Source organism: Podarcis bocagei (genome assembly GCF_964188305.1).
Source record: "Podarcis bocagei genome assembly, chromosome: 1".
NCBI classification, from domain to species: domain Eukaryota; kingdom Metazoa; phylum Chordata; class Lepidosauria; order Squamata; family Lacertidae; genus Podarcis; species Podarcis bocagei.
In genome coordinates this window covers 84,338,835-84,360,504 of record NC_138125.1, presented here as the reverse complement: position 1 = coordinate 84,360,504, position 21,670 = coordinate 84,338,835, and the positions used below count along the sequence as shown (strand labels likewise).

The 21,670-nt window shown below is 46.8% G+C and overlaps 1 protein-coding gene across 6 annotated transcripts; it reads right to left on the bottom strand.

Annotated features, from left to right (window-relative positions):
• Positions 1 to 1,553: 1,553 nt before the first annotated feature.
• CABP2 (calcium binding protein 2) lies at positions 1,554 to 21,488 on the bottom strand. Of its 6 annotated transcripts, none has more exons than XM_081171144.1 (7): positions 19,672 to 19,796; positions 9,950 to 10,123; positions 8,322 to 8,352; positions 7,105 to 7,239; positions 6,169 to 6,278; positions 4,801 to 4,948; positions 1,554 to 2,982 (listed from the first exon to the last, which is right to left on the bottom strand). In XM_081171144.1, the coding sequence occupies exons 2-7, from the start codon at positions 10,064 to 10,066 to the stop codon at positions 2,957 to 2,959; spliced, it is 567 nt and encodes a 188-aa protein (XP_081027270.1). In that variant the 5' UTR covers positions 10,067 to 10,123; positions 19,672 to 19,796; the 3' UTR covers positions 1,554 to 2,956. The 6 variants fall into 6 exon arrangements, with proteins under 6 accessions (XP_081027270.1, XP_081027269.1, XP_081027268.1 ...); XM_081171143.1 differs by lacking the exon at positions 19,672 to 19,796 and adding an exon at positions 14,998 to 15,099; XM_081171142.1 differs by lacking the exon at positions 19,672 to 19,796 and adding an exon at positions 14,499 to 14,650.
• Positions 21,489 to 21,670: the final 182 nt, after the last annotated feature.

Sequence of the window (21,670 nt, the reverse complement as noted above, 5' to 3'; positions counted from 1 at the left end):
ACTTTTCTTTTTGACCCCCCTGGGGCAGATCTACTATGAAACTATTGAAGCTTAAACTTCAGGGCCCCAGAGTTGACTAGTCCACATTGCATCTAGTAGATGCAGTTTGAGTTGCATGACTCAAATTGATTGTTTTTTCGTTGTGTATATTTCAACAATCCCAAAGTTTGAGAGTCAGTAGCACAGATGTTGTAAAGGGCATGTAAACAACCCCACTGAAGAAGATAACACTGGTTAGCCAGACCTCGTTGCTAGTTGTGAAGCCCCCCCCCCCCCCCCGTGACAGTTCTAGCTTCAGGGCCCCCAAACTGCAGGTGTGCCACTGCCTCCACAAATGGTAGCAGTAGCAGGATCTTGGGATAAGAAAATACTAGCAATACTAATATGTGACATATTTTCAAGAACAGTAAAGAAATGCCTTTGGGAAAAGAAGTCTCAATACTTTTTGAAAGCATAGTCATTATAGACAAATGATCCTTCTCAATATTGGTTCTAAACTGCTGGATTTCACTGCAAGCATTTTTTTTTAATCAACAGTAACATAAAAGTAATTCAGCAGAATCAATTAAGCTGCAATCCTACACCTGCATACTTGGGGGTACATCTCATTAATGACACCCAAAACTGAAGGAGCCAGGGATTACCAGGGCTCTGCCCTAGAACATGGTCAATGAACTAAGAGTGGCTCTAAGCAAGTGCAACACACATTTCCTTCACCACAGTGTAGCCACTTTTCACACTAGACATATGGGACTTCACGCAGATCTTCCAGATCAGGAGATGTGCCTCCCAGGTACATTTGAACCCGATTTCCCATTTGTAGAATTTAACAATTGGGACACTATCTTTCTTTCTAGGCTGTTTAGTTAATTGGTCGATAAGATACTAAATAAAAAGGTTTTAAAATTATTTAAAATAAGTGTCCCTAATTAATCAAACAGCGGATTTTAAAGAAGTATTTCATCAAGGGTAGGGAGCCTGTGGTCTTTCAGATGTTGTTGGACTATAGCTCTCATAATCTCTGACCACTAGGGCTGCATGGAATAGGAGTCCAGCAACAGGTCACCACCCCCACCCCACCCCCATTTTAAATACATATATAGGGTGGAATTCAACATAGCACTAAGTAGGGTGTACATGTGTGGAGCTAGGTCTGCTTGTGCAATGAGTCTTTCCCCCCTCTTCTCCCCCTGCACGCTCCCTAATCCTGTTCTGTGGGTTCCCCCAACACTCCAGAGCAGACTGGGGAGGAGAGGTGGGAAGGTCCCATTGCACAAGTGGTCCTCATTCTGTGTGCACATCAACTTAGCTGAATCCATTCTGCTAATCACTAGCAGGAGGCACTTCTTTCAGGCATTCCTTGTTCTTCCTCACACAGGACAGAATATCTCTAAGACAATGCCAACTGTGACACAGAAAACAAATGATAAGATTTCTTTACTCTGGTGACACCCCTAACATAGATAAAATAGACAAAATCAGTAGGTCTTTGTATGATCATAGCTAAGATTAATCTTTGTGTCTACCAGGAAGCTACAAAAATAGGGATAATATGCATGAACCAAATGCACAAATCTGGATTTATTGAGCTTGCTTGAGTAAGTGTTTGGATAGAGCTAAATGTATGGTATTACATATGTGAGAAAAAAATAAACAATATGAGTCACATTCACAACAGAGGGAAATGTAGGTTTGAGGCCATCATCGTTCCTCCAATGCACTGGTCTTTTCATCTGAAACAAGAATTTGAATTGACAGAAAATGAACAGTTTGATTTTCAATAGGAAAGTGAAAATATGTTTCCAGCAATAGAGCACTGGGATTTTCTAACTTCGGACAACTCTGCCCACATCAACTTTGTCTGCTACTGAATCTTCTTATTTTGGCAAAGGATTCTCAGGTGTTCGCTTGGAGCTCACCCAACTCTCCCCTGAGGCAGAAGACAGTTGGTAGGAATGGGCAAGCTGGAAAATCCGTCCTGACATTCTCATTGAGTAGCCTCTGTTAAGCTTCTAAGGAACCCCAGGGGTTCTCCAGAACACAGTTTGAAAATCACAAGTAGATGGGGATTCCAGGCCCAAATATGGATGGAAATATGGTCACTGAATGTGCCATATTCAGATAGCTGAAGGGCAATCTATAAAGCAGCTTGTCGTTTGTCGAGACAGAAGCAGTCCCTGGGTTTTGGGAGGCAAAGGTTTTGCATGTCAGATTCCCAGATCTTTTGAGGGCTGAACACGTCTGGATCACACAGCTGCCACTTCCAGTAAACCTAATGAACATTCATGCACCATAGATCCCATTAAGTCACAAAGTTTGGCTTAATAGCAGGCAGTGAGCGCCAGCCCATCCAGTTTCCAGAACAATCCCTGTTCTGTTTGGGACCACAAGCCAACTCCTTGCCATTATTCCACTGTACTTAGAAAGGACGTCAGAGATGGGGGTCAGCATGCCACAGCAGAGAACAATGTACTTTTAAAAACAAACACCATTTAGAGAGGGAAAAAGGAAAGAAAAGCAGCCCCTCTTGGAATAGGACGGTGAAGCGTTTCAAATATTGTCACACCATTGCATGCAGAATATTTAAGGGAGATTTGTTGGTTGATTGTTCCTTCTTAAGGTATGCTTGGGGGTGAAAGGTCAGTGTTACAGAGAACAGAGTAAAGGCAAGGTACAATGACATCCAGAGCCTGAGAGCTTGCGGTCTTGGCTGTCTCTAAAACAGTAGATGGGGTATCAGTCTTGAGATCTAGTCAAGGATGTCACAGAAGGTGCTGAAGCTGATGCAAGTCTCTGGACTTTAGGAGTGGCTGTTTGGCTCCAAGCAGGGTACACAGGATGTGTAGGAAGTTCTCGCATGCTGCCACTGCTCCTGATGGTTAGATCAGGATATATGGCAGCTTGAAGTCTCTCCTCTCCGTAAGGCACTTCAGCCTTGGGCTGCTGCTGGCTGCTCTCAGCGAGACATCATCCGTACAAACTCTGCAGGAAGGGGACCCAAATATGTCATCAGGAGGGGAGAGAAAAGGCATTTTCCATCTGCTGCTGGCCCAGAAGAGGGACTTCTTTTATAGATAACTAGAGAACGTATGGGAACCACCATCTCTCTGTCTGTCTGTCTGTCTGTCCATCCATCCAGGTCAGTTCCATATATCCCATCCCACTCTTCTAACATTCCATCACATTTTAGAGCATCCTTCCCCAACCCTGGTGCCTTCCAGATGTTTTGAACTACAATTCCCATCAGCCCCAGCATGGCCAATGGCCAATGGTCAGGGATGATGAGAGATGTAGTGCAAAACATCTGAAGTGTACGTAGTTGGGGGAGGCTGCTCTAGTATGACCATGAAATACAATCCAGGACAGGGCTATGCAGATTGAGGCTCACTAAATTCCCATTGAGCTTAACAGAACAATATTTTGCAAAGAATGAAAGTTTAATGACTCTCATCTCCCTTACTTCCCCCTCCTAACTTTCTCTTTCTCTACTTTCTCCCCTCTCCTCTCTTCCCCCCCCAACCCCACATTGTCTACAACAAAAAAAGTCTCAGACCAACTGTAATTGGTTGGTATGAAGGATGCTATAATTTAAAAAGAGAGGCACTGAATGTACTTTTGTTACTTACAGAAATATTTCAATAAAACATTTAAAAATGTAAATCAGCGGTGAGAAGCAACACTGTTGAGGAAGGGCAAAACCTGCTCAACCCTTTCCTTGCTTCACAGAGTGCAAACTGATTTGGACTCTGCTGTAGTGATGTCCCTGAATAATAAACATATTAACTTTCTCCCATAAGGGCATGGGGAAAGGAAGAGTGCTGTCACTGAAGACGCCATCACTGTACAGGCAAAACCTGATTCTGTCATTCAGTTGTGCAACTTCAACTGAAAGGAACTGCATACAGAGCGTGGAATATATTAGCATATTAACAAGCCTCTGGTTTAAAATAAAACCTAGGAACCCTGGCTTCCAAATGTTATCTTTATGATCCGATTCCCAACTATCCCCTCAAAATTAGAAGTGACTCCTCCTAAATCCAGTCTTGACTTTCTTCCTTTTCTTTCCTGCATCAAGGATCTATAGCAGATATGGAATTTCTGGAACAGGGGCCAAAACTGGGCCCAACCCAGGGGTTCAAATGTGGCCCATAAGGCTGTTTTTGCCCAAATCATGCCCACCTGCCCCACCGTGACATCAGCTGTGGGGCAGGTAGAGATGTGGCTGCCAGTGCACTGTAAGACTTCAAGAAGGCTGCAATAGTACATGGGCGAGGGAAAGCAAGCTTCAAGCACCAGCTGATGGGTGGCAAAGTCATAGCCTGCTGAGGTAGCTGTATACGAGTTCCCTGCAGGCAACTTGCTCACACCATCAATACCTGTAAAAGCCAGACTTCAAATTGGTTTGGCAGGACTCACAAAGCCCCATGCCTGGGGCTTCTCAAAGTGGCAAGAATAGTGTTTCCAACATTCAGCAACCTGTTGGGCATTTGGGGATACTGCTCACTGGATTTTAGCAGGTCGGGAGGAAAACCCACCTGTCAAATCATTTGATGTCATAATGGCATCCTGTGATTCAACAGGCGAGTTGTCCCATCCATCATTCAAAGTTGGCCCATGGGGGGCAGTCAGATAAGGATTTGGCCCAAAGAGCCAAAATTGTTACCCACCTCTACTCTACATCCTGCATTCATTTTCAAAAGCAGGATGAGATCCCCCTCCCAGCCTAAATCCTCACTTCTTTCCCAGTTAGAAAAAGCAAATCATCATCATCATCCCTCAAAGGAAGGGCTTTCCTGATACCTTCAAAGTCCACAAGGCCATCCCCATTCAGATCAACATCTTTGAGTATCTCATCCACTTCACGGTAGTTCAGCTGCTGTCCCAAGAGTTTGCGCATGGCTTCCCTTAGCTCAGCTATGCTGATCTGTCCATCGCCATTTGTGTCAAACTGGAAGGAAACAAATAAACAACCCTGATTCCAGCACCTTGTTTAACCATCTACCATATCCACACAATTCTCCAGTCTCTTGTGCTCACCTCCCTGAGCGCAGCTGAAGTAGATGGAAGCGTATTGTTCTCTTGGAACGACAAAACCACTTTATTTATAAAAAGAAGAAGACTTTTTGCACTTTGGAAAGTAGTAGAAAAACACATTAAAAAGTGTGGGATGAATGAATGCTTACTGGGAAGACATGTAAACACCCTGTAAGAAAATCAGGATGAAGGCTGATTCTTATATAATTACCCTGTAAACAAACAAGGAAGGAGATTCCGACTAAACATCAGGAAGAACTTTCTGACGGTAATAGCTGTTGGACAGTGGAACAGACTCCCATGAGAGGTGGTGGACTCTCCTTCCTTGGAGGTTTTTAAGCAGAGGTTGGATGGCCATCTGTCATGTATGATCTGGTTGAGATTCCTGTATGGCAGGAGGTTGTACTAGATGACCCTTGGGGCCCCTGTCTACTCAGATTCCATGAAATCTAAACAAATGCTCCATAAAGACTAGTCTAACCATGGCTTAAACTTTGTGCAAGCAAATCAGGATGAATGCTGAACAACCCCATCTTCTGAAGGAGTCCAAATCACAGAATGATGGGTAGATGGGTGCACTGTTTGCAGGTGGCAGGAAAACTTCAGGAAGGCTGAAGTGACAGTGTCAATCCACTTTCCTTCATGATTGCCACTGACATCCACACATGTACACCAACAGCAAGAGTGAAGTGCTTTAAGTGGCACTGGTGAAATCAAATGAAGCAGGTGAGAACTGTTTGTGTAGGGCTGCAATACATCCAGGTTTTCCCGGAATCAGACTGTCAAAATGGCATCATTCTGGGCGGAATTTTGCCCAACTGGCAACACGTCCAGGGAAACCCAGACATATGGCAACCATGGCAATTTTTAAAGAAAAATGCTGTAAAAATCCAAAAAAAAAAAAAAAGCACCTCCAAAAAGCTCAAAAACTTTGACCTAAAAAAGCCAACTTTGTCTGGATTTTCACTTTTGGGAATATAGTAACCCTACGTTTGTGTTTTGTGTTGCCTGGGAGAACCGCTATACGAGAAGACAGGACAGAAGAATGAGAAATAAGATTCCTCAAGATACCACCCAGCCACTGTCTGATGCTACTCTCCTTTGGTCCCTTGAGTTGAGTCATGTGACTCTCACCTCTCGGAAGGCATCCCGCAGTTCTTTCACCCCAATCATGTCTGCCGTTTCTGCCAGCATCTTGGGGCCCATCAGTTCCACAAAGTCATCAAAATCCACCTTCCCTCCAGCTATAGATACAGAAAAACAGTTTCAGCCAGAGCCAGACAGTGCCATGTTAGATATTATAGTATATATAATTATACTCTGGGACAATTCACAACCAACATAATGGAAGAATTTTCCCGTTTGTGCTGCCGTTCCTATCCCTACCCTCTCCATTACCACTTCTTGTGTGGAATTTATCTGCTTATGCAGCAAACCAGGAGAGTGAATAGGCTCCCATTAATGCAAACTCTTGAGTCCTTTCAGAAAAGCCACACAGCTGCTGACATGTCCTTGCATCAGCTGATTCACACCACCATTTTGCACTTGGTAATTAGGTGCTGCTCCTGCCAAACTGAGTTTATTATACATGCAAAGTAACTGATCGATAGAACCAGGCATCTCCAGTAAACATCTCTTACCTTACAGGGTGGTCGTAAGGATTACTGAGATGATAACTTGTGAAATGCTTTGAACACCCTATACAGATGCTTAAACACTATTTATTATTAGGCCACAGTCTTGTGCCGCCCCCTCATCCCCTCTGACATTTCTGTGGGGAACTCATGGCCATCCAACTATTGCTGGATTATAACTTCTAACATCACGGATCAATGGCCATGCTGGCTGCAGCTAATGGGATCTGGACTCCAACAACATCTAGAGGGCCGCAGGTTCCCCACCTCTACTCTAAGGAGAGATATCCAAGAAGTGTTTGCATCCTCCCCTCCCCCTTTTTGTGTGTGGTCATTTTGCTTGAATGCCAAACTTGATCCAGCAACTGTGAAAATCCATTTCTTCCCCCTGAAACATCATACTGTAGTATTTAACTCAGTAATGCTAGGCACATACTGATCTGCTGAGACAATTCAATGAGCTCCATCTCAGTGGGCATGTAGCCCATGGTTCGCATACATTCCCCCAGGTCTTTGTAGCTGATGTAGCCATCATGGTCCTTGTCAAACTCTCGGAAGGCCTCCTTTAGCTCTGGAAAGAGAAGGGAAGCAATAAGAATCCCCCTGGAAAACAGGTAATGCATCTGTGTCTTGCAAACACCAAGTAAATGAGAAGGGAGTGGTGGAGTTAGCACCTGATTTGCTACACAATGAAAGAGCTGCTATGTTTCACCAACAGCCCTTCCTCACTTTTGGAGTTCAGCTCCAGGGACATATGGCCTTAGCCATACCTTCAGGTATACCTGAAGGAGCGTCTCCACCCCCATTGTCCAGCCTGGATACTGAGATCCAGCACTGAGGGCCTTCTGGCAATTCCCTCACTGTGAGGAGTGAGGTTACAGGGAACCAGGCAGAGGGCCTTCTCGGCAGTTGTGCCCGCCCTGTGGAAGGTCCTCCCATCAGATGTCAAGGACATAAACAACTATCTGACTTTTAGAAGACATCTGAATGCAGCCCAGTATAGGGAAGTTTTTAATGTTTGATGTTCTACTGTGTTCGATGTTTTAATTTGCTGAAAGCTGCCCAGAAACTGGGACAAACCAGTCAGATAGGTGGCATATTAACAACAGCAGCAGCAGCAGGAGGAGGAGGAATGCGACTAGAGGGATTTTCAAAGCTAGTCAAATCAGAACATTCGTATGAGGGCTGAGTCCATAATTAGAGTCAAGGAACTGCACTGGATATCTGATAGCTGTCCTCTAGATGGGGTGGTGGGCCCAGAAGAGGCGAAGGGGGGGGAGCAAAGCAAGGGATTCATACAACTAGACATAGGAGCAAAGCATAAGGAAGCCAGAGGAAAGTTGACAAAGCAACAAGGCAGAGCATTAAGCGAAACAAAAGAAGCTGAGTGAAGCATAGCCGATGCAGTAGACTTCTGGTTGGTTGGACTAATGACTAATGACTAATGAGCAAGGCAGGATCCATGAGGTTACCCAAAGACACGGTTAGCCAACGCAGTGGCTTCCAGATGTTCTTTGACTACACATCCCATCAGCACCAGCCAGCATTGGCCAATTATCAGGGATGTGTGTTGTAGGCCAGGAACATCTGGAAGGCACCATGTTGGCTAACCCTACCTTAAGAGGTAATGTTGAGCATCAATTTTCTTTTTACCTTCAATCTCCTCTGGTCGCAGCTCTCTGTCCTGGGGAAAGAAAGAGAGTAGAGGTTGATAAAACAGATATCTATCTATCTATCTATCTATCTATCTATCTATCTATCTATCTATCTATCTATCTTTCTGCTTTGCCTGCCCACATCCAATCTACTGATCTCTTCGTCAGAAGCTGTCCCAGGTTAAGGAAGTCTTCCTTGCCCACTCTATGAACAGAAAAAAAACTGTTACTCTGTGCGGCCTGATTCTGTGTGTGCTTACTTCAAAATAAGTCCCACTATGCTTAAAGGGGCTTCCTACCAAGTCATGCTGCATCACTGTTGGATTCCATGCAAATATTGTATCAGAATACTGTGGCTACAAATTCCCTGGAGGAAAGCCCTTCTGGCTCCCTGCAGAAAGGCAATAGGGGCAAGAGTTGTTCTTCCAGTGACAGTTCCCTAGGCTTGGTGTTTGTGTAATGCAGCCCAAAGGCTGGTGCGTTTCAGTGGCTAAGAGATTATTAACAGCCCCCTCAGGCGAGTGCTCTATATGGGTGTATTTTGCAACACGTTCTTGCCACAATAAAAGTGCATTAATTATACAGTTCTGCTTTAGTTTGTTCTGCAATGTTGCTCCAATGCTCTCACACTGTTACTGTCAAGAAAGGCTACAGCACAACAAAAGCAGGGCAGAAATAAGCCAGGATATTTGTGGTATAAAAAAGTTGTGTGGTTGCAGAAGGATGTTATGGGACGTACACTGAATGGAAGTCAAACCTTCCCAGGTGCAAACAGTATTGAAAGCAGGAATGTACTTGACTGCCCCAAAAGCGTAATGAGCACAAATAATCATGGATGCACCATGTTTTAGGAAGCCCTTTGTCTTGAACTCACTAGAAGACCTTAAGGAAATTGCTCGCGCTGTCAACCACAGCCTGCCCCCCCCTTCCCACATATCTGTTAATATATAGGTATTTAATACTATCCCACCTTACAGGGTAAGGATCGCAATAAGATAATGTATGTGAAGAGCTTTGCACCATTTAAAGCCGTAAACAAAAGTGCCGATCATTACCAACATTGCCTCATTGCCTGGCTGTTAACCTATGCAACATGGACTCAGTGAAGGCACCCCTTCACTAGCCTATTTCCATGTAGGAATTAGTTTATATACTGCAAAACACAATCTGCATGGTTTTAGATCATGGCATGAACGATTTCTCTTCCATAAGTCCATGGATTGAACAGCGGCGGCACACATCAACCTCCCAATTTATATACCTGTAGCAAAATATAACATGTTTGATTTCTTATGCCACCTTATCCATGTTTATTCCTCAGTGAAGATTACTCCGCAGGGAAGAAAGAGTAAGATTTAATTATTGGGTTGTCTTTATTTTTGCTTTTATTATGTGTTTTCTGTTTTTTATATTGTGATTTTATGTTGTGAGCTGCCCTGAGATCCACGCGTATAGGGCGGTACACAAATTTAATAAATAGCAAGAACAACAGGCCCAAGCTATGTTCCAGCACAGGGGCATACTGAAGGTTTGAGGAGCAGGGCAGTCCATGCAAAGAGAGAAGGGGCAGCTACACTCTCACGCTCAGCATAAATGGTGCAGCAGCAGTGGATGTGCAATACATACGATTTGCGTGATGGCGATGCTCTGGCGCAAGAAGATGCAGGCTGGCCCCACCAAGCCATGAAGGACCGAGTAATTCTGCAATGGCGGATACTGCGTGCCGTCAGCCCCTTCGTCCATGTCGTTGCTGGTAGAGGCAGGGGAGCCAGGAGCCTCAGCGGAGGGCTGCTTATTCTCCTGTAGCATAGCTTGCAATTAGCTAAGTACAGTTAGAGACCCCGACTTCCCCCTCTATCAGGACCTGGGTGTTTAAGGCCCAGGCTTTAGGGAAGCAGGGTATCTGGTAATGGAGAGTATGGGAAAGGGAGCAACAAAGGGGGAAACAAGACATATACTAGAGAAATAACACAATTTCTCCCTAAAAGAAACCCGCTTTTCTCATCCTTAAATTTATCTCAGTGCCTCAGCATCTCTGCTCATTGGGCAATTGCCACAATTAGGCATACAGTGGTACCCCGCAAGACGAACGCCTCGCAAGACGGAAAACCCGCTAGACGAAAGGGTTTTCCGTTTTGGAGGCGCTTCGCAAAACGAATTTCCCTATGGGCTTGCCTCGCAAGACGACAGCCCATAGGGAAATCTCCGGGACAGCGGGGAAGCGCAGCGCGTCTTCCCCACTGTCCTCGGACCTCCTCCCGCCGCGCGGCATCGGAACGAAGCTCCGATGCCGGGCAGGGGGGGGGAACGCCTCCTCCCGCCGCGCGGCATCGGATGGCTTTCCTGAAGACTTGGGGTGGGAGGAGGGTTTTCCTTCCCACCGCCAACATTCAGAATGCTGTTCTGAATGTTGGCGGCGGGGAGGAAAAACCCTCCTCCCACGCAAGCCCCGGGAACAGAGGGAAAGCGCTGCGCGCCTTCCCCTCTGTTCCCGTACCTGTCCTGAAGGCTTGCGGTGCGGAGAAAAGCCCTTCTCCGCACCGCCAGCCTGGCAAGCGGTTTCCCTAGGAACGCATTAATTGATTTTCAATGCATTCCTATGGGAAACCGTGCATCGCAAGACGAAAAAACCGCAAGACGAAGAGACTTGCGGAACGAATTAATTTCGTCTTGCGAGGCACCACTGTACCTCCATCTCCACAATGCTGGGGTCCCCAACCTGGGGCCCTCAAGGTCTTCCTCTGGTGGCCACAAAGGCTTTGAGCTCCCTACCCCCACATCGCCCACTGCCCCCTTTGTCATGAGATGGTGAGGATAATCACCATTTTTCTCACTGAAAAGTTCATGAAGCTGAAGGAGGAAGTTGAAAGAGCGACACTCCCTCTTGCTTCCTCTCTCAGTTCAAAGAGCTTTTCAAAGTTCAGGTTGGCACCTGAGCATATGGACAGAAAGTAAAGCAACCAATAACGTAGCAGAGAAAGGGAAGGAATTTGGAAGAGGGAAAGAGAGCAACTATGAGGTGGAAGAATGCATGTTCAAATAAATACACATTAGATCCAACAAAATGAAGCCTCTTAAAACTTTGTGATTTCAATGTGAGTTCCCCCTCTCCTGCAAAACCATCCCCAAATCATTGAACCCCTCTATCCTCATTGACCGCCCCATAAAAATCACAGATACAGTATCTTCCAGGGCAATCCTTATGGATCCAAGGCAATATCTTCTCGGTAGTGGCACCTGCCCTGTAGAATGCCCTCCCACCAGATGTCAAAGAGAAAAACAACTACCAGACTTTTAGAAGACATCTGAAGGCAGCCCTGTTTAGGGAAGCTTTTAATGTTTGACAGACTATTGTATTTTAATATTCTGTTGGAAGCAGAATATTATATATATATATATATATATATATATATATATATATATATATATATATATGCTTTCGTAGATTTTCACGGGTACAGGAATGCAGGTTTTGGTGTTTTCGGGTATCTTCCCGTGTAGGAGTTGGGGTGTCTAGGCGACGTTTCGACGAGGTCTCACTCGTCATCTTCAGGCTGGTGCTTTTGGCTTCTTGTTACTAGAACAGAGCAGGATCTCAGTGTTTGAGTTCCTATAAATACTGTTGAGGGGGTGTGGTGTATAGCCTCCAACGTTCTGGGCATTAGGTCATTAGGTGTGGATTAGTTGCTAAAGCTTTCGTGTCTTGACCTCTTGAGCTTGTGAAGAGTTTTTCTGAGTTTTTCTGAGAAGAGTTTTTCTGAGAAGATGGCTGTACTGCACTTAGTTGTGCTCTGGCTTGGCTTCGTGTATAGGGGCGAGCTGTGGTTTTGTGCCCTGTGCCAGCCAGATCTGTGTAGGGATTGCAGGGGGGTGCAGCATCCGGAGGTGCCACTATGGTTTGGCTACTGGATGGTATCTGTAATTTATCTGTGGAGAGGGTCTGGGTTTGGGTCTGGTGTGGTTGATTGGAGATGGCGTTCTGTGTGCCTCTGGTTCTGGTGTCGGTTTTTGTGGGGAGGGCTAATTTCCAGATGTCTGGCAGGCGGGACGTGTCGTCACGCTTGTTCATGTTGTGAGGGTGTTTCTCTATCTCGATGGCTTCCATGATTATTCTCTTGTGGTGATGTTCCATGTTAAAGAGCAATTTGGAATCTGCAAAATTAATTTCGTGTCCTGTTTCTTTCATGTGTTGGTAAAGAGAGGAAGTTTTTTCTTCTTTTTTGACGGCATTCTTGTGTTCTGCGATACGTGCATTTATTCGTCTGTTTGTTTGTCCAATGTACGTGGCTGGGCATACTTTGCAGGGTATTTCATAGACCCCTTGGTTTTCTAACTGGATTTTATCTTTTGGGTTTCTGAGGATATTGGCTATTTTTTGGTTGGTGCAAAAGGCTGTTTTGATATTGTGTTTATGGAGGATTTTGCTAATTTTATCTGTGGTGCCCTTGATATAAGGAAGGAGGGCCATGCCATTGTTTTCTTCTGTGTCTTGGTTTTTGGGGGGTGTTTCTTTTTGGATTAGCTTCGTAACCCTGTTTTGCTGGTATCCGTTGGCGATTAACACATTTGAGAGATTCTGTAACTCAGTTGTCAAGTGGTCTTCGTCAGCCAGGCGTTTGGTTCTGGAGATGAGAGTCTTGGCTACGGTCCACACCTAATGACCCTCCTAAGTGGTACTCAGAATATCACTCAAGAAATCACTCAAGATATCCCTCAAGTAATTAATGAACAAAAGAAGAAAAGGCACAATAACCTGGGAACTTCCTCTCTGCCCAGAACGTTGGAGGCTATACACCACACCCCCTCAACAGTATTTATAGGAACTCAAACACTGAGATCCTGCTCTGTTCTAGTAACAAGAAGCCAAAAGCACCAGCCTGAAGATGACGAGTGAGACCTCGTCGAAACGTCGCCTAGACACCCCAACTCTTACACGGGAAGATACCCGAAAGCACCAAAACCTGCATATATATATATATATATATATATATATATATATATATATATATATTATTATTATTATTATTATTATTATTATTATTATTATTATTATTACAAGGGTTCCCCAAAAAACAACCATCAAATCATAGGTAACATCTCTATTTTCAAATATGTGTTCCGGGATTTTTTTGTGGTTTTGTCATCCTCCTATGTAAAAACCATTAAGATTCATAAGGATTGTGCCTTGCTGATAAGCTGAAACTTGGTCCTGCATGCAACAAAGAACAATAATTATCAGAAGGCTTAAGAATGTTGACAACAACTTGCCTTCCATTGGCTCTGCCCCCAGGAAAGCTGTTGGCAAGTCATAAAGGGAAAGCTACAGGAAATTCACAGGCATGGGGCCAAGATTTGACACCCTCAAAGCCCCTTCGCCTTCCCAAAGTCAGGTAAGGGAGGTGCCAGGCTGGGAAGGAGGCACAGGGATCTGGCAGTGTCCTTGAGTCCTCCTGACTCCTTCCCACAGCTGGGCAAGTGCTAACTTGGCTTTGAGAAGGAGATGGGAGGGCTCTAGGACCCTCTCAGAGCTCTCATGCCTCCTTCCCAAAGCCCAGCACTTACCGTACTAGGCTTTGAGAAGGTTGGAAGAGGACCCCTTGGAGGAACCAGTTGTGCTGCCCTAAATCCACCACTGCCAGGACATTGAAGAAGGGAATGCCCAGGGCTCCACCCCCCCCATGAGATGGCCTGTGAATCATCTGAATCTGAGTCCTCCTAGGGGAAATGTCTCCACATACTATACAGAGAGAGATGCCACAATTAGCTCTCTTGCTCTCTCTCACACTAACACACAAAGCAATGACACAGATGCTCTAACAACAAGAAAAATGCACTAGCACAATTGCTACGTTTCTTGGCAGTCCCTCTCTATCTTTCCATGCACATCTGCGCCACAGACTTACATTTTATTAAATAGTCCTTTCCCCTCCCTAAGGACTCCCAGGGAACTGCAGTTTTACGCAGAGATCTTTACCAGAATTCTCAGCATTTCACTAAACTCATTATTTGGGATAAGTCATGACAGCTGAATAAAACTGATGTAGCTTTGCAGTGCTAATATCCCTTAACTCTGATTAAATACAGATGAACCTCTACCCAGTGCTAATTCACTAGGGGGGACTGCACACACAGCCCCTGGAAAAGAGGACCATATGTATAGTAACATTCTCCTCACCCATATGGTTGGATGGTATAGTTGATGGGTCCCTCATGTGGTTATACTGTGGTAATGTGGCTATTACTGTGGTATTCTCTCTCTCTCTCTCTCTCTCTCTCTCTCTCTCTCTCTCTCTCTCACACACACACACACACACACACACACACACACACACAGTTAAATTCAATAATATTGATATATACAAAAATGGGGGCAAAATGCTTCCTAGCATTTGCTGGGTTGGAGATCTCCAGCTGCTGCCACGCAATTTCTGTTCTCATCCTGAGGTAAAGTTCTTAACCTGAGGTACTACTTCCGGGTTAGCGGAGTCTGTAACTCAAAGTGTTTGTAACCAGAGGTGTATGTAACCTGAGGTACCACTGCATCTCCATGGGGCTCATGCCAAGGACAGACTAGGGCAGCTCCCCAACAACTGTCCTGCTCTGCTGTCACTGCACACCTCACACCAATGCTGCCTTTTTGCGAGGAAGAGGGAAGTGGCAGGTTCATTTTACACATATTTACACCTGAATAGAGGAGAGGCAAAACATTATACCCCAAGAGTGTCCCTCATTGCCCTTCTCATAGCTACAGTGAGCTTGGGTCTAAAGTAGCACCCAGTCATGGCTCCTGGCAGTGGCGGAGAATGCATGTGAGTGCCGGGGGGGGGGCAGGACATGGAGGGCAAAAGCAGCCCTCCAGCCCCAAGCCGTTTTGTGAGGCTGGAATGATCTCAGCCTTGCAAAGTGGCACAGGGCTGACTTGGGAAGGGTGGTGTGAGCAGCATGCCCCACCCCAGGAAAATGCACCACGCTACACCCCTGGCCTTTCAGTGCAGCATCTTTCAGCCAGCGCCACATGGAGTTCTCTCCTTCCTGCTTCTCCTTCCCAGAAAAAAACCCTTGCCAAGAAACTTCTCCCCTTCTGTCTGCTTGACTTAAAAGGTGACAATTTTCCTGTGACCTCCATCATCTTCATCGCTCAGTGTAACAGTGGCAACCTCCATTGGAAGAGACCCAAGGATTTTCCTGTGATGGGCCGCCAACACATTTTCTCATGCTTAATAGCTTCTATCGCAGGTGAGCCCCTGGCCTGGAAAAGGAGCTTAGCCTGTATTTTTCTACTGGCCTGGCATCTTTCCTTCAATATGCTAAATATTATCTAAATTACAACACTTTATTGAATTCTAGCATTCACTAACTCTAGCAGTTATGGATGCCCTTGCACCCTCAAACTCTGTTACCCCAGATCTGTAACAATAGCAAAAGGAAAAAGGGAAAAAAGGATAATCCATGTAATGAATTAACTCATTATTTAGCTCCTTCATATTTTCAGACGTGGTCACATTTATTTAAGTGAATGAACTGGGGCCCCTCCCAAAGGTCCCCCAGACCATAAATCTGCCACTGGTCATGTCCCTTCTCTGCTCAGGCCCTGGTGGCAATACATACCATACAATGACATGCAAGAATATGAGAGATACCATACATTGTGACACCCAATGCCCATAGAACTTCTATTATATCAGGAGCATACTGAGGCTCCCCTGGTTGAATCTTCATTGACACAATCCACAAACAGGCCTTGTATGATACACCAAGAGAAGAAGGAAGCATTGAATGAAATCTAGGAGTTTGAGGTGGTTATTGTTTGCTTAGATGCAAGAAAAGCAAAGAGGAGCTAGATGCTGGCCTAAGAGGGACTAAGTAGATGAGAGAGAAGGCGACCAAGTAGATGGAGAAAAGGGGGTCACTGAAGCCTTCTGCAGAAACTATTCTGAAGAACACATCTGCCTTCATTCTAATAACCTGGAGCATTGGAACCTGGCCCTCGTAGGAATCAGAGATGATGCCACAGCCCCCCATCTGGAGTGGTACCCCAGGGGCCTAGCATTCTCGCCATGTTCCCTCGGATAACTGACCTCAGCCATGGGGCTTCAACCACTGACAGGAATCCATGCACACACTCTGGGAAGCGAGGAAAGTAGACAGACAGACATGCAAAGAACCAGCCACACACAGGGATTCCAACACAAAGGCATGAAGATGTAAGGATGACAAGGGGCACCCTCCCCTCCGTCCTCTCCCCCTACCTTGGAGAGCCGCCTGCCCGGTGTTTTGGTGCAGTTGCCCATGGCTGCTAAGTCCCCCCCATCCCACAGAGCACAGTATGGGGCTGGAGGCAGCTGGCGCCGATGGCAGATATATATATTTTTATAGTAACAAGTGATTCTCTTCCTGGGAGGTTTAGACGCTTTGGGGATTTTCAGGGTTTTTATTGTTGAATATATCCAGAATATTAAGGGAAAGTGAACAGAGGGGGGTGGAGGGAGGGAGGGAGGGCGTGGGCCACAGCCATAATCCTCAGGATTATATGCAACTCAATCATAGATGGTGCTAAAGCAGAGAGAGCAGGGAGAAAGCAAGCAGCTCTTCTTCAAAGCATTTTAACTCCACAGTGGCCCAGGAAGGAGAGGGCCAGTCCTGCCTTGTCCTTCCTGACTCACATCCAAAAGCCCCACTCAGATGCTGTCTATAAGTGGTTGAAAAGGATGGCTGCCCATCATCATGCCCCCTCCCCTCAGAGCAGTGAGGCCATAATCTCCCGTGACAATCAACGAGATTTTCAAATCTTTGTTCCAGGGAGTGGCTGCATCCTCTGAGCTCTGATGCTGAGAGACCCGGCCACATTATTGGGCGAGCGAGATGGTGCGGTGGGGGCAGGGTGGGGCGGGGATAGGGATAGGGGAAGCATGCCTTACCAATTGTCAGTCAGACTTATTGGTTGGCCACAAGATGTGAACCAGTTAGCAGAATCCACTGTATTATTTATAGACTCACAGTGCATTTTCATGAGTGACGTTAAGAACTCTTCATCCCTAATGCATTACTTGCAGATGTTGCTCCCCCCCCCTGCAGAAGGGAAATTGGAAATTTTTGTTCAGAGGCTATTTCTGATCTTCAGGACTCTTATTTGGGAAGTGAAAACACAACCCTTATATCATTTGTGAAAATGTATTTGAATCTTAACAGTTCATGTTAAAACTGGATTAAGTGAGATTGACCTAACTACTTTTTTTCTTGAAAATCTCCCCCTGCATACCCCCTTAAAAGAAAGATAGCAACTTCCTTAAGCAACTGCAGGATATAAAATAAGTCTAGATCCATCTGAAGTGTTTCACAGCTCATGGGCTACAGATTTCAGAGTTGGCAATGGTGGTGTGATAAAGCAAGTCATTGTACAAAACATTTACAACCACTTTTTCCTGCCCTGCCTTTTTACTAGTCAAACAGGATTTGCAGATTTATAGGATAAAATAAATGAGTCATACCGCTGGCTGGGGCTGATGGGAGCTGTAGTCCAGAATAGCTGGAGAGCACCAAGTTAGTGAAGATCGTCTTATGACTTTTTATATGTAAGTGAAGAGACTGCCAAGTATTCTGACGCACATTTCCAAGGCGGAGGTCAAATTTCAAGGTTTTTAACAACAAATTTCAACTTCTGCAAACTATCACTTTAACTGTATTGAATTCACATTCTTAACACTCTTCTTTTGTCCCATCAAATATACAATATTTCACAGTGCCTATGTGGCCCTCGGGCATAGGCGCTGACTCCATGGGGCTTGAGGGGGCCCGAGCCCCCTCAAAAATTTGTTTGGGGGGCTACGCCCCCCAATAATCTCCGGCGCCCCTCCAGCAGAGCGCCATCGCCGCCCCTCCCCCAGCCCAAAATGCACAGGGTCGGGCTGCATGCCTCCTGCCCTCCCTCCCGAGCAAAAGCTCCACCCAATTTCCTTCGGAGCTGATTAATAGGCGCAGCACGCTCTCCCCTATTCGCTCACGAGGAGGCGGCGCCACTTTATTTGCATATTCATGAGCTTATTTATTATTCATGAGCTTTCCCGCCCCCCCCCCCAATATTTTTTATAAGTCCGCGTCCCTGCCCTCGGGACTTAATGCGCACCACACCCCATCTCCCCAGGCCATGCCCCTCAAGAGTCCTTGAGTGTCTACTCTGAGTGAAACACAGCCAGGCACCAATTAATACATCTCACCATAGTAGGGAACATAGCTGTCAACTTACAGGTTTGACAATAAGGGGCCAGCAGCCTTGAAAATAAGGGACCAGCAGCCAAAATAAGGGATTTTAGTAAACCAGCTGAAATACGAAGTTAAAAGGGACCAGATAATTTTGGAGAACAGTGCTGGTTTTTAGCCCTTTGTTTCCAGAGGTTGCTGCTCAAGACACCAGCAGATGAAACACTGCAATTAAATAACTATAAACATCAACCACTTTTCGCACAAAACGAAGTCTAAGCTACGAAGATGCTGCTGCAGTTCTGTATCTTTCTCTCGTGCTCCATCTGCAGCTCTCAATTCCATCAGGTGGGGCGGGGGGTGGGTGGAATAGCGCCCGAAGTAAACCCGCAGATCAGACCATCTATGCTAGTCTACCACTAGAAATCTATGGGAGAAGCGCTTGCGGTCCTTCCCTTGTAGCCCTTGGAACACCTGCCCGTGCCTCCACCTCCACATCCTCCTCTTCCTCCTCTCTCTGAACTGCTTTCTCTATGGTTGCCCTCGCTCTCCTCTCAAGGCTCCTCAGCAATTCATAGGCCATGCCAGGCTGCCCATCTCATCAGGGTCCTTCGGCGGCACAGCCGCAGTACGGCCTAGCGGGAGCAGGAGTGGCGGGCAGAGGGGAGGCCCCAGGCAGAGACGCTCAGTTTGGTGGCCGCAAGGAGGATGGCGACGGAAGGGCCCGAGGCTCCCGCCAGTCCCAGTGGGGAGGGGCTCCCAGGGGCTGAGGCTGGTGAGAGGAGGCCAGAGGGGGGCGGGCCAGGCAGCCAAGCAACACAGTTGGAGACGCCCTCCTCCCTGGCTGGCAGGGAGGGAGGGAGAGGAGCTGCTTCCTTTGAAACCCGGGAAATTTAAGGGACATCCATCAATAAGGGACAGCAGTGGGACATGGTGCTGGAATAAGGGACTGTCCCCCCAAATAAGGGACGCTTGACAGCTATGTTCCTGAGTAACGCCAGTAGGGAAGGGCCCCCACATTCTTATGGGAGGACATCAAGAGGCAGTGTCAGAGACAGGACCAGCCTGAATCAACACCTGGGGCACTGTTGCTGACCTGCCAGTATTGGTACGTTGTGCAACAGCCTGCAAACAGCCCAGCAACCACTTACCAGCTGGGCAAATGGATGGTGCTGATCCAGCCTTCCTCTGCCTCCAGCATCACCACTGGACACTCCTCCCCAGTCTCTGCTCAGCACCGAAAGCCAAGTATCACTTCCTCCTGCACCACCTCACTAGGGCACTGGCCACTTTAAAAGTAATTATATTATACAACTTGTCAATGGGGGCAACTCAATCCACCATTTCGGGACTGTGTTGTCCAAGAACACATCTCAGTCCAGCTCATGAGGCTCCGTTAAGGCAGCAGGGCCTGGAAATGTGATGGTGCCATTTCCTGTATCCTCGTCAACTGCAAGTGAGCTCCTTGGAGAGTATTTACACACCTTATCTCTGTAACTTTGCATATCAATAACTATGGTAAAAAGCCACATCCTGTTTTCTCACTGTAAGAGCATGGCAACCATTTTGAATGCTGTGATCTTGTGCAATTTTGTGTCCCGAAAAAGTGCTCCTCTCAAAAAAGTGCTTTATTCGGGGCCATGATTTTGTGTGGCACCCTAAAAGATTAGTTTTTGGGCAGCATGTGATCAATGCCCCGAAAACCCCCCATATATTTTGGGCTCAATAATTTTGCATGGGTCAAGTAACTTGTGTGGGAGTATGGGCGGAAAGACGCATGTCCCGGTTTGGGGACTCAAGATGTTGGAGGTCTCCCTTCTCACTAGCTCTTTCTTCAGTCTGGGACATACCATGTTTTAAGGTGAAAGCGTTGATCCCCCATCATATGTTTGAGATGGGGGGGCGGGCAGAGGATTAGGCGTTTTTTTCTGCAGGAAGAGAAGGTGAGATCCTCCTGGGATGTGACAAAAGCCCATGACTTGCTGGGGAACCTCAGCTTCACAGAACCCTCCATTTTCAGTCCCCTCACCATTTGCCCTCTCTGTCCCCTCCCTGCCTCCCTTGGCCCAGTTACCTGCCCAAAGACAGAGGTGAGGATGGGCTCCATCGCCCAGAGGCTTGGGTATTCATCTTCCACGTGAGCTGAGCTGGCCCTTCCCGTCACCCCTGGCGACAGCTGGTCTTTGGGATCGACCGTTCTGATCAAGGTTGCTCCATCCTCCAGTCGGTGGTGTTGGGTGCCATAGAGGGCCGCAGCAGCAGTGGTTGCCTCCGAGGTGCTCCTGGATCTGGCTGGCTCCATGAGCCGCTTGTCTCCTTCCCGGGCCTGACTGCCTGTCCTGCGGGTCCGCGCACTCTTGGAGCGTCGGTGAGAACCGCTTTGCGAAAGAGCCCGGGATGCTCTCAGTGCTGGTGTCTCGCTGCTCTGCCGTTGGGTCTCCCGGAGAAAAAAGAACATGTTGAGAGCCGGGGAAGAGCTGGGCCCCTTTCTCTATCCCTTCCTCCTGCAGACAGTCTCTGAGGTCTCTCTGGTAAGGCCTAGCTCCTCTCCACACTACCTTGATCTGTCTCTCTGGCTCCTACCCTCACATACCTTCTCTACTGCACTCTTGGGTCTGCCTAAACTCTCCTCCCTGGAGCCATGCATCTGTTTCGCTGTCTCTTGCTGGTTGCCGCACTATTCTGTGTTGCTGCCACACTTAGCCATGTGCTCCTTCACATGGGTGCTTGCCTCTCTTAGCTGCCTGCCATATTTCTAGGGATCTTTCTCTGAAGTAACAAGTAACCTGCCCCCCACTTTCAATACCTGCCTGGCTCCCGTTCTACATTCCTCCCTCCAACATCTTCCTCCCCCTGAAGCTCCTTCCTCTTTCCCTCCTCTTGACCCCCTGCTCCTTCCTTATCTCCTCACTCCTTGAGGCACCTTTCCTCTTTGCTCTCCGCCTCAGAGATCCTCCCTGGGCAAATCCGCTTAAGGGATCAACACTTGTGCTCCCCAGGTCCCTAGGCTGGCATGGGAGGGAGGGAGGGGGGCACCTGCTCCTGCCACAGCTCTTTCCCCCACTCTCCATCCAAACCTAATCAAGTCATCTTCTCATTACTGCAGGGAGAGCGAGATTGAAGTAGGAGGATGCAGAGGGAATCTGAGCT

Excerpts from the sequence above, each read along its gene's own strand:
- CABP2 (XM_081171139.1), bottom strand. The coding sequence starts at position 20,978 with ATGTTCTTTTTTCTCCGGGAGACCCAACGGCAGAGCAGCGAGACACCA. Across the intron at positions 7,240-8,321 it reads GCGACCAGAGGAGATTGAAG|AGCTAAAGGAGGCCTTCCGA; the intron begins GTAAAAAGAAAA and ends TTCTCTTTCCAG. Across the intron at positions 4,949-6,168 it reads TGCGGGATGCCTTCCGAGAG|TTTGACACAAATGGCGATGG; the intron begins GTGAGAGTCACA and ends GTTTCCTTCCAG.